Source organism: Triturus cristatus, chromosome 7, assembly GCF_964204655.1.
Source record: "Triturus cristatus chromosome 7, aTriCri1.1, whole genome shotgun sequence".
Lineage (NCBI taxonomy): Eukaryota > Metazoa > Chordata > Amphibia > Caudata > Salamandridae > Triturus > Triturus cristatus.
In genome coordinates, this window is record NC_140590.1 from 662448741 (window position 1) to 662465320 (window position 16580).

The 16580-nt window shown below is 43.3% G+C and overlaps 1 protein-coding gene across 3 annotated transcripts in view; it reads right to left on the minus strand.

Annotated features, from left to right (window-relative positions):
- The window catches only part of LOC146810314 (ATP-binding cassette sub-family A member 10-like), a 1546030-nt gene that overhangs the window by 1497061 nt on the left and 32389 nt on the right, over window positions 1–16580 (minus strand). For all 3 annotated transcript variants that reach the window (XM_085617307.1, XM_085617308.1, XM_085617306.1), the window contains exon 2: window positions 16395–16503. In XM_085617307.1, coding sequence (XP_085473433.1) covers window positions 16395–16490 — 96 coding nt within the window. In that variant the 5' untranslated portion in view covers window positions 16491–16503. The remainder of the gene's footprint in view (window positions 1–16394; window positions 16504–16580) is intronic.

Sequence of the window (16580 nt, forward strand, 5' to 3'; positions counted from 1 at the left end):
ATTTTCTACTTTTCACGAGGGGCAAACAAAGACCAATGCCACCTTCGTCACGCGTTAGATTTGCAAAAGAGTTCTGTTACGAGGGGATCCTAACAAAAAATACTCGTGCGGCACAGCAAGTATGATGAAACACCTAAGGACCCTTCATCCAAACAATCTTGCACGAGAAGAGTGCAAACAGATGAGAAACACTCCTGTTCTGTATCTGTAAAAAAGAATCACAAATAAATGTATATTAATAACTTTCAAATTTATACTATTCCATTACTGTACAAACACATTTTATATAAAAACTGACTAAGAAACTATAGCCCTTAACCACAAGTGTGACGATGGTTAAAACACTACATGCATAGTGCATACTACTTTGAAGCAGTTCATGCCCTAAAGCCTACCTCACTAAAAGACTACATGCTAACTGACTAAATGATTACAGTACTATAAGGAGACACACTGGGTGAGTGACAGGGTGTTTGCTAGAAGTGTATGAATACTAACTAGGGAATTGAAGGTGTGAAAGACAACTGTGTAGGTGATTAGAGGACTGCATCCATACTGCATAGGCATTTGAAGCAGTCCATGTGCTAAGGCCTGGCTCACTGCATGACTACTTGGGTACTGACTGAATGATTAGAGTACAGCAAGGATAGTGCCTAGGTGAATTTATAAGTGGTAGGCTTTTCGCACAGGGAATGGATTAGTACTTGGTACTGAATGAGTCACTAGAGGAGTGCAAAGGGAGTGACAGGATGTTTGCTGGACTGTATGGATACTGACTAGGGAATTGAAAGTGTGAAAGACAAGTGTCTAGGTGGTTAGAAGACGGCATACATGGTGGATAGCGGTTTGAAGCAGTCCATGTGCTAAGGCCTGGCTCAGTGCATGAATACTTAGGCACTGACTGAATGATTAGAGTACTCCAAAGATAGTATCTTGGTGAATTTATAAGTGTTTGGGTTTTGGCACAGTGAATGGATTAGTACATGATGCTGAATGGGTCACTAGAGGACTGCAAAGGGAGTTACAGGGTGTTTCCTGGAAGTGTATGGATACTGACTAGTGAATTGAAAATGTGAAAGACAAGTGAATAGCATGTTAGAAGACTGCATGCATACTGCATAGACATTTGAAACAATCTATGTGGTAATGTATGGTTCACAACATGAGTACTTGGAAACTGACTAAATCATCAGACTACTGCTAGGTTAGTGCCTGAGTAAAACTTTTAAATGTTCAGTTCTGGCACAGTGAAGAGAATAGTACATGGTACTGCACTTTAGTGTCAAACCCTGACTAATTTTATCAATGCATAAGCAAAGAATAGCTTCTAAAGCTACTAAAACTTGACAACGTGACCGATTTAAAAACAGTTATCTGTCATCAAATACACTACGTTACCAAATGCTTCTCTCACAATCCTTACCCAAATGTACACAGACTCACAGTGTGATTTTAGACAAGCAACACTATCCCTAGCAGTTTACCAAAACTCATTCACTAGTCTAGAAGAGGTAATGGTACTGCACACAATCTACATATTTAAGTACAGCACATTAGTGTCAAAGCATGACTCATTTAATCAACGCATAAGCAAAGACTGGCTTCTAATGCTACTAAAACTTGACAACATGACAGGTTTTAAAAGAGTTATCTGCTAAAAAATACAAGATGTTACCAAATGCTTCTCTCACAGTGGTTCCCAAATGCACACAGACTCACAGTGTGATTCTAGACAACAACCACTATACCTAGGACTTTACCAAAAATAATTCACTACTGTGGAACTGATAAGGGAACTGCACACAATCTACATATTTCAGGACTGCACTTTTCTGTCAAAGCCTGACTCATTTAATAAAAGCATAATCAAAAACTGGCTTCTAATTCTACTAAAACTTGACAACATGACAGCTTTAAAAAAAGTTATCTGTCAGAAAATACACAATGTTACCAAATGCTTCTCTCACAGTGGTTCCCAAATACACACTAACTCAAAGTGTGATTCTAGACAAGCACCACTATCCCTAGGAGTTTACCAAAACTCATTCACTACAGTGCAAGTAGTAAGGAAACTGCACACAATCTACATATTACAGGACTGCACTTTGTGTCAAAGCCTGACTCATTTAATCAAAGCATAAGCAAAAACTGCCTTCTAATGCTACTAAAACTTGACAACAAGACAGGTTTTAAAACAGTTATCTGTCAGCAAATACACGATATTACCACATACTTCTCTCACAGTGGTTCCCAAATGCACACAGACTCACAGTGTGATTCTAGACAAGCAACATTATCCCTAGCAGCTTACCAAAACTCATTCACTACTGTGCAAGGGGTAAGGAGACTACACACAATCTACATATTAAAGTACAGCACATTAGTCTCAAAGCATGACTTAGTTTATCAATGCATAAGCAAAGACTGGCTTCTAATGCTACTAAAACTTGACAACATGACAGGTTTAAAAACAGTTATCTGTCAGCAAATACACGATGTTACCAAATGCTTCTCCCACAGTGGTTCCCAAATGCACACATATTCATTGTGTGATTCTAGACAAACAACACTATCCCTTGCACTATACCAAAACACATTTCTTCATCTAGAAGAAGTACTACATTTTAGTATAGAAACATAACATAACTCATTTCACAAATTCATAAACAATGACTGGTTTCTAATTCTACCAAAATATAAAAACAGCACAGTTATCTGTCTGCAAACACATGAAAAACACAAATGCTTATCACAGAATGGTTTCTACATGCACACACACTGTCAATAAGATTGTAGAGAAAAAAAGTACTCCCTACACTTTAGCAGGAGAAATACATTAGCCTGATTAAAATCTAAATAGTCTACATACATCCCCTCACAATTAAGTAACTCACCTTTCAAGTTGTTTTGTAGATTAAGAAGTATATCAGTCACTCGCCATATTTTCTTTTACAGAATCTCTGCACTGTGCACCTCTCAGCAAAAACAATGAATGGAAAAGTTTCCCTTTCATTTTCCACACATATACATGTAAACATCAAATCACAATCCTTCACACATAAACTCAAAAGCAAACACACATTTCTATTGGTTAAACATTTCAACCCTTTCCAAATGAAATATATTTCAACCCTTCCCCCAATCTGCCTTCTACCTGTTACCATAGAAACAGGCCATGGTACACTGCACTGAGCACACAGGTCACAAGTTCAGCACACAATGTTGCTAAACAAGACAGGAAGTGTGCTTCACTTTTCAACATATCAGCTTATCATATATAATGTTCCTTACAATCTGTTTTTGTCAACCAATAAGAATCATACCTTTAAAAAACAGAAATATACACCCTACCTTTCAGTGTAGAAAGTAGTCATACAACCAATGATTTCTTGTCTTTTTAAAAAAAAAAATTCCGTGGATCCGCGCACCCAACGCGAGAGAATCCATGCACCCAACGCGATAGGATGCGCGCACTGTGCGCGCATTTCGCCATTTTTTTTTTTTTTAAAAGGGGGCCCCAGGGGGTCCTTCTAGGACCCCCTAAGCAGCTCTAGAGGGTCAGAGTATTTCCACTCTGCCCCCTTTATATGTTTTACACACTTATTCCCCTTGCTTCTTCAGCCTCGCTTCTACTGAGGCAGAAAATGGCCGCCAACAGTTCCTGGTTTCGAATGTAGACAGACACTCGACAGCCAATTAGCATTCAGCACGCGATCGGGAGGGTGCGCGCTGGGTTCGGGGAGGGTGCGCACACGGTGCGGGTAGGGTCCGCGGATCATCCCCGGCCATAGATATTTATGTACTTTTAACTCTAATTTTCTCAGGAACTACTAAACGGATTCACACCATATATGCAAAAGGCACGAGTCTGAACTGAGGACTACCTCTTTGCCAAATTTGGTGTCATTCCGTTCAGCGGTTCGGGCTGTAGCTGCGACAACAGATCCTATGGGAAATTGCATGGGGAAAACGTGTTTTGTGACCCCCCTTTTTTCTCGGCCCCCGCTTGACGAATCACCACGAAACGTTTAGGGTAGGAGCGGAGCAGAGCTGGCCAAAAGTTTGGAAAATTTCACGAATATTCGTGAACTGGCGCCACAGTTATTCCCAATAGAATGTTGCAGATTTCCTATGGAAAATAGGTCCTAACTATAACTATCTACTGGCGACTGCCAGTAGATAATATATAATATATATATGTATATATATATATATATATATATATATATATATGTATATATATATATATATATATATATATATATATATATATATATCCAGACTAACAGGAACCCATTCGAAAGGAGGCCACAAGAAATAAAATATACTCCATTTATTTGGTTTGGCAGCTTGCAAGCAGGTTCACAGTCCAAGCACACAGCAAACAGTTGAGACGCTAAACGCGTTTCGGGAGTGATCCCTTCGTCAGCAGCGTCATCTCATGAAGCGGGAAAGCGCCATGTTAGCATACACCTGATAGTTATACCTCTGCCGATAGGCGTGGCCATCACGCTGGCCTTGTGGGGCATGTAGTGCATGCATCGTATTCCACAGTGGGTGCGCTTCCCCAAATCATAGTTCAAAGAAATAAATCCCAAGTGGGTTGGTGTGTGGCTAAGGCGGATGCCTGCCCCGCTTTATAGCTGCCAAACGAAGCGTCACTGATGCCCCCCTGTAGGGCATCCGATCTTTCTTTCCTCACGCTGAATCCGTCAGGCATCAGCAAGGATCCGCAGCCGCGGTGGGCCTCCTTTCACGACCGGGCAGGCCGTCAAATATATCCAGACTAACAGGAACCCATTCGAAAGGAGGCCACAAGAAATAAAATATACTCCATTTATTTGGTTTGGCAGCTTGCAAGCAGGTTCACAGTCCAAGCACACAGCAAACAGTTGAGACGCTAAACGCGTTTCGGGAGTGATCCCTTCGTCAGCAGCGTCATCTCATGAAGCGGGAAAGCGCCATGTTAGCATACACCTGATAGTTATACCTCTGCCGATAGGCGTGGCCATCACGCTGGCCTTGTGGGGCATGTAGTGCATGCATCGTATTCCACAGTGGGTGCGCTTCCCCAAATCATAGTTCAAAGAAATAAATCCCAAGTGGGTTGGTGTGTGGCTAAGGCGGATGCCTGCCCCGCTTTATAGCTGCCAAACGAAGCGTCACTGATGCCCCCCTGTAGGGCATCCGATCTTTCTTTCCTCACGCTGAATCCGTCAGGCATCAGCAAGGATCCGCAGCCGCGGTGGGCCTCCTTTCACGACCGGGCAGGCCGTCAAATATATCCAGACTAACAGGAACCCATTCGAAAGGAGGCCACAAGAAATAAAATATACTCCATTTATTTGGTTTGGCAGCTTGCAAGCAGGTTCACAGTCCAAGCACACAGCAAACAGTTGAGACGCTAAACGCGTTTCGGGAGTGATCCCTTCGTCAGCAGCGTCATCTCATGAAGCGGGAAAGCGCCATGTTAGCATACACCTGATAGTTATACCTCTGCCGATAGGCGTGGCCATCACGCTGGCCTTGTGGGGCATGTAGTGCATGCATCGTATTCCACAGTGGGTGCGCTTCCCCAAATCATAGTTCAAAGAAATAAATCCCAAGTGGGTTGGTGTGTGGCTAAGGCGGATGCCTGCCCCGCTTTATAGCTGCCAAACGAAGCGTCACTGATGCCCCCCTGTAGGGCATCCGATCTTTCTTTCCTCACGCTGAATCCGTCAGGCATCAGCAAGGATCCGCAGCCGCGGTGGGCCTCCTTTCACGACCGGGCAGGCCGTCAAATATATCCAGACTAACAGGAACCCATTCGAAAGGAGGCCACAAGAAATAAAATATACTCCATTTATTTGGTTTGGCAGCTTGCAAGCAGGTTCACAGTCCAAGCACACAGCAAACAGTTGAGACGCTAAACACGTTTCGGGAGTGATCCCTTCGTCAGCAGCGTCATCTCATGAAGCGGGAAAGCGCCATGTTAGCATACACCTGATAGTTATACCTCTGCCGATAGGCGTGGCCATCACGCTGGCCTTGTGGGGCATGTAGTGCATGCATCGTATTCCACAGTGGGTGCGCTTCCCCAAATCATAGTTCAAAGAAATAAATCCCAAGTGGGTTGGTGTGTGGCTAAGGCGGATGCCTGCCCCGCTTTATAGCTGCCAAACGAAGCGTCACTGATGCCCCCCTGGAAAGATCGGATGCCCTACAGGGGGGCATCAGTGACGCTTCGTTTGGCAGCTATAAAGCGGGGCAGGCATCCGCCTTAGCCACACACCAACCCACTTGGGATTTATTTCTTTGAACTATGATTTGGGGAAGCGCACCCACTGTGGAATACGATGCATGCACTACATGCCCCACAAGGCCAGCGTGATGGCCACGCCTATCGGCAGAGGTATAACTATCAGGTGTATGCTAACATGGCGCTTTCCCGCTTCATGAGATGACGCTGCTGACGAAGGGATCACTCCCGAAACGCGTTTAGCGTCTCAACTGTTTGCTGTGTGCTTGGACTGTGAACCTGCTTGCAAGCTGCCAAACCAAATAAATGGAGTATATTTTATTTCTTGTGGCCTCCTTTCGAATGGGTTCCTGTTAGTCTGGATATATTTGACGGCCTGCCCGGTCGTGAAAGGAGGCCCACCGCGGCTGCGGATCCTTGCTGATGCCTGACGGATTCAGCATGAGGAAAGAAAGATCGGATGCCCTACAGGGGGGCATCAGTGACGCTTCGTTTGGCAGCTATAAAGCGGGGCAGGCATCCGCCTTAGCCACACACCAACCCACTTGGGATTTATTTCTTTGAACTATGATTTGGGGAAGCGCACCCACTGTGGAATACGATGCATGCACTACATGCCCCACAAGGCCAGCGTGATGGCCACGCCTATCGGCAGAGGTATAACTATCAGGTGTATGCTAACATGGCGCTTTCCCGCTTCATGAGATGACGCTGCTGACGAAGGGATCACTCCCGAAACGCGTTTAGCGTCTCAACTGTTTGCTGTGTGCTTGGACTGTGAACCTGCTTGCAAGCTGCCAAACCAAATAAATGGAGTATATTTTATTTCTTGTGGCCTCCTTTCGAATGGGTTCCTGTTAGTCTGGATATATTTGACGGCCTGCCCGGTCGTGAAAGGAGGCCCACCGCGGCTGCGGATCCTTGCTGATGCCTGACGGATTCAGCGTGAGGAAAGAAAGATCGGATGCCCTACAGGGGGGCATCAGTGACGCTTCGTTTGGCAGCTATAAAGCGGGGCAGGCATCCGCCTTAGCCACACACCAACCCACTTGGGATTTATTTCTTTGAACTATGATTTGGGGAAGCGCACCCACTGTGGAATACGATGCATGCACTACATGCCCCACAAGGCCAGCGTGATGGCCACGCCTATCGGCAGAGGTATAACTATCAGGTGTATGCTAACATGGCGCTTTCCCGCTTCATGAGATGACGCTGCTGACGAAGGGATCACTCCCGAAACGCGTTTAGCGTCTCAACTGTTTGCTGTGTGCTTGGACTGTGAACCTGCTTGCAAGCTGCCAAACCAAATAAATGGAGTATATTTTATTTCTTGTGGCCTCCTTTCGAATGGGTTCCTGTTAGTCTGGATATATTTGACGGCCTGCCCGGTCGTGAAAGGAGGCCCACCGCGGCTGCGGATCCTTGCTGATGCCTGACGGATTCAGCGTGAGGAAAGAAAGATCGGATGCCCTACAGGGGGGCATCAGTGACGCTTCGTTTGGCAGCTATAAAGCGGGGCAGGCATCCGCCTTAGCCACACACCAACCCACTTGGGATTTATTTCTTTGAACTATGATTTGGGGAAGCGCACCCACTGTGGAATACGATGCATGCACTACATGCCCCACAAGGCCAGCGTGATGGCCACGCCTATCGGCAGAGGTATAACTATCAGGTGTATGCTAACATGGCGCTTTCCCGCTTCATGAGATGACGCTGCTGACGAAGGGATCACTCCCGAAACGCGTTTAGCGTCTCAACTGTTTGCTGTGTGCTTGGACTGTGAACCTGCTTGCAAGCTGCCAAACCAAATAAATGGAGTATATTTTATTTCTTGTGGCCTCCTTTCGAATGGGTTCCTGTTAGTCTGGATATATATATATATATATATACTTTTTCATGGCATTGCCTACTGCCACTGGTGCCTGCCCACAAATAGTGAAAGTCAGCATTCATTAAACACATATCCTAAGCCCATTTCAATTAATTTGAATAAAAGTTGGGAATTGAATTTCAGTAGCCTATGTGCCTGGGAGCTAACTTGGGACAGTTTGCAGTATTTTATTGTAAGTTTATGTATATTGTGCTTGCTACCCCAGATGAGAGGCTGAAGTTCTTTACGGTGAGTAATACACTCAGGGCTGGACTGGGAACCGAAGAAGCCCTGACACATTTTGCTAAGGAAGCCCCCATACGGTGCATAGCGAGCAAGCGCAGTGTGTGAGCCTGATCACTGTAAGGGGGCTTGTGGTTATTTTCCCACCAAGAAAATCTGGGGAAAAATAGTGAGTTCTGCAACAAATGTTTCATGATATATTCAATTGTATTCGTTTTGAAAGCATAGTAAATGATGACCTTACAGTGCAACATGATACGGCAATCTTTACTTGGGCTCTGAAATGATTCACTCACTATCAACCTCCAACTGTGCTTCTCATCTCTCTATATCCCCTGCTTCACATGTATTTAATTTGTTTTATAGCACCTCTTATACCAGTGTAGGGAGTCAGAGCATTTTACATAACACACACCTACAGAGACAACGAATCATATGTGTGTAAAACAGTGTATAAAAAATGTTACATAAGACAAAGGGGATTACAAGATGTAAGATTCACGTCATCAATACTGGTAGACATTTTTTGAAAGTCCTTGGTCTCCAGAAGCACAAACTCAGGATTTAGAGCAAAACACCGTGGTTAGGGTTCGACTTTACTAATAAGAATTTATTTCTACTGACACAAACACATTTGGGCAAAATTAGAATAATGAAAGACTGTGAAAAAAACATAACTTTCTAACCTCGATTAGGTTGTAACTTATGAACTGCACAGTAACAAAAGGATATCTGTGACAAAAGCAGTAACCTACTGACCTTTGCACATAAAATACTGTTCTGTAATCTACATAGTTCACACTCTTCGCAGCAGGCATATTAATCCTCTGTGCTACCTACCATGAGTCAAAAATGCCACTAGAAAAAAATACTATCTCTCTCCAGCAGGTACATTAAACACCAGAGTTATCTTGGCACCTTTATTATTGCCTGAAAACTGTTGCATATACAAGGAACTCTGCAGTGCTTTTAAGACCGCAGCACTGCTACAAAGACAGGCCCCCAAGTAATAAAAGAGGCCCCCACCCTTCATGCTTCCTGGGGAATCACCTGATGTGTGGTACAACCAGTCCAGCCTTGAACACCATACCTTGAAACCCAAGGTTAGTGGTTAGCCCGTTGGTTATTGAATATTGTTGACTAGTGGAATTAGCCTGGTCTTCTCAAGGAAATAATGTTATGCTTTTGCTCCTGTTTCTCTATGGTAGATTAGGTTAATAGCAGTTGAAGCAGCAGACTCAACTACGGCAACACACTCTAATCAAGCACCACGCAAAAACTCCAAAAGAAGCTGCAAAACATCAAAAATGCCTCCGCCAAACTCATTCTGAACATCCCCCACCGCAGCGCACATCACCGGCCACATGAGAACCTCCACTGGCTCCTGGTCATCAAAAGGATCACCTACAAACACCTCACACAAGCCTACAATGCCCTCCACAACGCCAGCCCCACATATATCACTGCCTCTCCTTCCAGACTCCAACTAGACATCTCTGCTTCGCTCATCAGGCCCTGGCCACCATCCCATGAATCTGCAGGACTACTGCTGGAGGAAGACCTGGAACTCCCTATATTGCGGGTGAGTAGTCACGCTTTACTAACCCACTGATTGATTATCATCATTAGTTGGGGCAAAGGCAGTTCTTGCAAATGGTTAATGGGATGAATAGATAGGCCAGAGGAGCTGAGGTATTTTTGGATTGCATGGATATGGTTTCAAAGAAAAAGGAGATTGAGATCTCTGAAATGAGGTACAGGTAATTATCAGAAATTAAATAATGAAGAGAAAGGAAGATGAGCCTGCGACTTAGAGTAAACTACTCAGAGAGAGTAGACATGCAGAGAATGGAAGTAAGGAGGGGGTCATTCAAAAGAAATAAAGATGAAGGAAGAATTGAAAGCTTTAAGACAAGGGAACATTTTTGTCAAGGAGTTTAGAATATAGTGGGAGAATGCTTTTTGGGCTAGACTACAATCTGAAAATGTAGAAAATATATCTATTCAGACACTACAAGTATGAGATCTTTAATGTGGCATGCATGTTGTATGCAGCAGTTCCTCTCAAATGGATAAACAAGATGAGTACACAGGTTGTTCCTTCAGGTTTGAGCAATTTTTAACTGATGATGGATGATTAAATAAAAATATATTGCATATTATGATAGGGACACTGTTTTCATGTACTTTAAAAGAAGTTCAAAAAGGGTCCATTTGCAAGTAAAGGTACACGTAGCAAAACGTAATCTGCAGGTCGCTTTTTTAAATCACTTAATGGAAGTAAGGCAAGCTTCATGTGTATATGAACATAACATATGCATATTTACAGTGTGATGCAGTCACAATCTTCTCATACACAGTTATACAACATTCTGGGATTAAGTTTATCAATTCTATATCATGCAGTCTAGTAAATTCAGCATGAATTATTTTTTGATGTTGCCCGTAGTTACTTGGTAGATACTGATGAATACAATTACCATTAAGCTGGCTAATCATGTGTGTTACTTACTTATTTTACTTTTTATTTGGAAAGTTTTATAAAGCACAAACCTGACCCGGCAGGGTATCAGAGCGCTGTACAATGCAGCAGGCTGGTTAAGCTAGAGCAGAAAAACATAATAGATAACTGCCCATATACAGCAGAAGCACATTGGAGACACAAAATAGACATGTAAACAGTTAACAAGATCCAGACTGCATATTAGATAAGGGAGGACAGGATTGTAAGGTCAATTCAAATAGTTTGTGAGGCTACAGTACTATTGTTGGATGTAGCTATTCAGGAGCAGACCTTTGACTTCTTTTTTAAATGTAGAGGTCGAGGGGATTGTTCTGATTTCTTGCGGTAGAGCAATCAATATTCTCAGAACAGGGCCGGAAAAGGCGCGGTTGTAGGTTGAACTGTAGTGGTTTCAGCAGTAGAGTGTTTGAACTTCCTAGGGCGCGATTCCCACCCGATAGTTCAAGATTTTTTGCCAGGTAAGTGGGCATTTTCTGATGCAGTGCTTTGTGCGTCAATCAGGCTATCTTATACCTGATCCTTGCATTGAGGGAAAGCTAGTTTAGTTGGATTAGATTAGGTGTGATATGGTCACGCTTTCTTGAGCCATGATGAGTCTGGCAGCGGAGTTCAAAGTGTCCATTTAAGAGGCCAATCTAGCTTTGAGCAGCCCAACCAGGGTCGTAATTCCATAGTCTCAATGGGAGATAACAATGGATTGGACAGCTTGTTGCAGGTTAATGGGCGATAAGACCGGTTTGATTTTCCTTAATGTGCAGAGTTGGTGATTGGCTACTTTTGTTGTCACATTGATATGATACGGTTTATTCAGGAATTTTTCCAGGATTAAGCCAAGAGATCTAGTTGAACTAAAAACATGTGGGGTGCGGTTGAGGGCTGCTCGTTGTTTGAGCCAGTCCTGAATGAGCGCAGTATGGTTGTGGGAGGCAAGCAAGAGAAATTCAGTTTTGAGTGTATTTATCAAAAGGTGGTTGTGGGATAAACACTGTTGGGTTTTTAAAGCAGCATAGTTGTGAGCGGTGGTGTTGTCCGGTGAAGAAATGTTCATATACGTTTGAGTATTATCTGCGTATATTAACCCCTTCAGTGCCCATGACGAGCTGGACTCGTCATGGGCTGCGGTGGCGCTGTGCCCATGACGAGTCCAGCTCGTCATGAACTCCGCCCGCTAATGAAAGGCGCGGCACTGGGCGGGGAAAGGGGCGGGCATGCAAGGGGTTAAGGCTGGGCAAAGCACTACGCTACGCTTGCGTAGTTTGCGAAGTTCGCGCTACTTCGCACTACGCGAACTGCACGTAGCACAGTGCGAACACGCGTAGCATAGTGTTGCGTAGTGCTGCGGTCATTTTTTGCTTGCTCGCGGTCCTCAACGTCAAGTTGGCGACCGCGAGCAAGCAAAATGACATCCCGGCGAGACTTTTTCCTTGTTCGCGATCAGCAACTTCAAGTTGGCGATCGCGAGCATGGAAAATAAACCTCCCGGCGAGATTCCCAATGCGAGGAGGTCAGGTTTCTCATTGCGAGTGGTCGCGTATGCTCGCGACCGTTCGCGATGAGAAACTACCAGTTCGCGTTGAGAAAGCTGAAGCTCGAGTAAAAATCTACTCGAGCAGCAGAAAACTACAGCTCGCACTGTGCAAGATGCCATTTTCAATGATTGCACAGTGCCGGTTGCTTGTCCGCACTGTGCAATCATTGAAAACGACATCTGGCACAGTGCGAACAAGGTACTACGCAGTTCGCGAAGTGCTACGCGTAGCTCGCGTAGTGCGAACTTCACTTTGCGTAGCTTCGCGAAGTGCTACTTCGCGAACTACGCCCAGGCCTAGCGTATATATGATATTGTATGTTAGTCCATTTCAGAATTTCAGTGAGAGGTTCCAGATACAGGTTGAAAAGAGTTGGTGAGAGTGCGGATCCTTGTGGAACTCCAATGGAGACAAGCTTGCTGTTGGAAATGTCGTGGTTGACTTTGATTCTTTGAGTTCTACTTTGAAGGAACAAGGCAAACCAATTTAAGACTGGACCTGATAACCCCATTTTTGTTTCAAGGAGGTCAATTCATTTGTTGTGTTTGACCGTGTCAAACTCTGAGGAGAGATCCAGCAGTATTAGTAGGCAAGGTTCGTTCAGGGGATCATCCACAATGTGTGTTAAAGCAGTTTCGATACTGTGTCCAGATCTGAAGCCAGATTGGTATTGGTCAAGGAACTGAAAATGTTCAATGTGATTACAGAGTTGTGTATGTATGTATTTCTCAAGTACTTTGGATAAAGTCATGATATTAGAGATTGGTTTAAAGTTGTTAGGATCAGATAAGTCTGCCTTAGGTTTCTTTGGTATGGCGACGACTTGTTCAATCTTGAGGCAATCTGGAATCAAGCCTTGCATGAGAGATTCATGCACGATCTTTGGCCAGAGAGGGTAAATGGATGAGGTAAGCTCTTTAAAAAATTTGGTGGGCATAGGATCATTGAAGTTATTTGACGGTTTTAACGTAGTTATGATGTTAAGCAGCTCAGCATCGTCCGGTAGTCTGAAGGTATTCCAAGAAGCATCATTTTTTGGAGTATAGGCAACTGAGACAACCAGAGGAGAGCTTGTCTAAGGTGTACCTTAAGTAGGTGTGGAGCGAGCTTTATTCTGTAAGTCTGGTAAGGAGAGTTGCAGATCGAATTCGATCTTTCTTGTTTTTTCAATGAAGTGGGCTGAGAACTCCTCACTTCTTAGTATTGAGTGTCATGTCATTTACGTGTCATAAGTTGATTAGAGAGGTGGTTCGATTGTTATTTGATGATTTTAATAAGTTTTTTTGGTCTGTTTTTGGCCTTGTCAAGCTACGGTCTAAAGTGGTCATATTTGGTTCTGCGTATATGTTTGTTATAAGCATTTCTTGTCTTTCTTAGCTGTTAGAGGTTAGCTATGGAGGGGAAATTTCTCCAAGATCTTTCAGAAAGCTTAAGTTTACATTGTACCTCATTAAGGGAGTTGTTGAACCAAGGTTTGAATGTTTGCTAGGGATTCTTTTGAGACGCAGAGGAGCAAGTGCATCGAAAATATCGGTCATGGAGTGAATGTATTGATCAGTGAGTTCATCCAGATTTATCATGTTGGGGGGCGGTGAAAAAAGATTATTGAGATTTTTGCTCATAATGGTAAGATCATTTACTTTGATGTTTCTCAGATCTCAAGATCATTGTTTTTTTTTTAGATTGTCCTTATCTAATCAATACTTTTTTCATGATGCAAAAGGAGATTAGGAGGTGATCTGACCAGTCGCAAGGTGATTTTTCCTCAAGTTGTATGATGTTATCTTTGGCGATGATAAGATCTAGTTGGGAATCTTTGTCACATGTAGGGTTGTTGCAAAATTGGGTGAGGTTCAGATTGAATAACAAAGTCTTGAACGTGCATATTAATGGATCATTTTCGTTGTTCCAATGTAAGTTGAACTCCCCAAGGGTGATATGGTTGTGAAATGGAGCAGCGTTCACTGATATGGTCTCCATAATTTGCTCGATGAACAGAGGATTATCTCCAGGGGTGTGGTAGATAGTGTGTAGTGTATATATTATCTTGTTATTGTTCAGGATTTCGAGGTCCAGGTGTTCATAAGTGGACATCGGTGCCGAGAGCATCTGTCTCAAGCTGAGACGAGATCGATGGATGCAGGCAATGCCACCTCCAATTTTAACAAGTCTCTCCATTCTAATTATGTCATAGTTGGGGGGAACTAGAACGTCCAGGATTGGTGTTGAAGTGTCCTTCAGCCAAGTTTCAGTTGGGATCAGGAGGTGTAGTTCTTGTGAGAGTATGAGGTTTGCAATATGAGCTGCATGTCTTACAGCTGATCTGCAATTAATGAGCATCGTTTTGATGTGAGATTTGGTCACAACGGTTTTTGAGGTGTGTGGTTTTGGACAGATAGTAAGGTTTCCTTGCTCACAGATCTAAGATTCACACTGGGTTCCGTAACGAATTGGAGGGAATAGTTTGTATATTGAATGTAGAGGAAGCAGATTCAATATGATCTGATTTTTAGGATAGTAAAAGGGAATGAATGTCCACATCAGTCAGGTGATCAGTAACCCTATTTGGTCAGGAATGATTGTTAGGATATGGTCAAGAGTTCCAGTGAGGATTCCCTATGTTATCGCTGGCCGAGACTTCCCTTTAGAAGTATTTGAGCATTGTGGAGAGATTAGGTTGATTAATCTCCGAAGTCGTACTGAAATCCCCAAACTTCTCCATTTTAGAAAATAAGTGTAATAAGATCTGGGGGCTCTCTTCAAGTATTTTAAGATCATTCTTGATATCAGCCAGCTTATCCCCGCTGTAGGGAGGGTTTATCGTGTGCATGGGAGGTATGGTGGTATCCTGAGAATGAGATCCATCTGAAGGGAGAGAGGAAGGAGGAAGAGATTATTCCCCATAAGAAAGGAGTAAGGTATTGGGGGAGTTGACATGCAATTGCTGGATCAAGGGTGGTGTATTTGAGGTGAGGAGTGAGAGATTGGTAGTAAGAGGTGTCAAATTGATACCTTCACTGAGTGACAGATTGTAAGTCCGATGAGACTCGTGGGTTGGTGGGTGTGTTGCAGGAGAGGGATTTACCTATGGGCGAGTTTGTATTAGAAAGGGACAGGGTAGTAGCCCTCAAGTTCCCTAGATTGTCGTTATTGCAAACTATAGCGGGGTGTTTCACTGCCATATATTTAGAGGGATCAAGGAGGTTTAATGAGTTGGGGTATAGGTATACTTTAAAGCTATATGCAGCCTTGGTTCAACCCCAGAGGATTCCCCATTGTGACTGCATAAGGTCCACTTGATCTCTGGTAGGAGTTGAAGATGGTGTGTAGGAGGTAGCATTGGTAGCAATGCATTGTGGTTTCATTGTAGTTGTTAGAACTTGATCTTGTAGCAAAGGAATTGTTAGCCAGTGAATTTTTAATCCTCATAAACAATTTGTCACACTGTTCTCGGTTTTGATCCGATGATTGAATAAGAATGTTTCCATTGTTGTATAAGGAAATGGCGAGATCAGCTTTGAAGATTGGAGAGGGAATAATGCATAGTCTAAACTGTGAGCCCCAAATGGACTTTAATGATCAAGGCATTTGATGCATACGATGGCTCCTTTTCAATTCTCTATGTTGATGAATAAAGATCCATACTACCAATGGCAATATGTTATGTAACAATTGCACTCGAAGACTGAGATACAAGCATCCCTGCTACAGCACTAACGTCCGACCAGAAACATCAAATAAACAAGTTTCCACTAATGCCCCAAAACATCCATCCATCTATATGCTCAAAAACATTTATCTATTGAAATACTTATTCAAACCCACATACATTTTGATGTGGTTGAACACAGAGGCTTCTGTTAAAAAATGGAAACATATATTACACCTCTTAACCGTTTCAATAGCGTAATATTACACTTTTTACAAATATAAGGAAGGTCACTCTCATGAGTGCAGAACAAGACGAGTGGTCACACTTGCCTGTAAACATTGTGTTTTGTTCCTCCATTTAATCAGCAGATTCTTGTAGAGCAAGGCTCCAGTTTGCTGACACACACTGACTTGTCGCTGAAGCATTTTCAACAGTTCGCTTGAGAAAAAAGAAATGCTTCCGTTATTAACATTAACATCAATAAAATTTTGAGATGCTATATGACGCTGCCACTA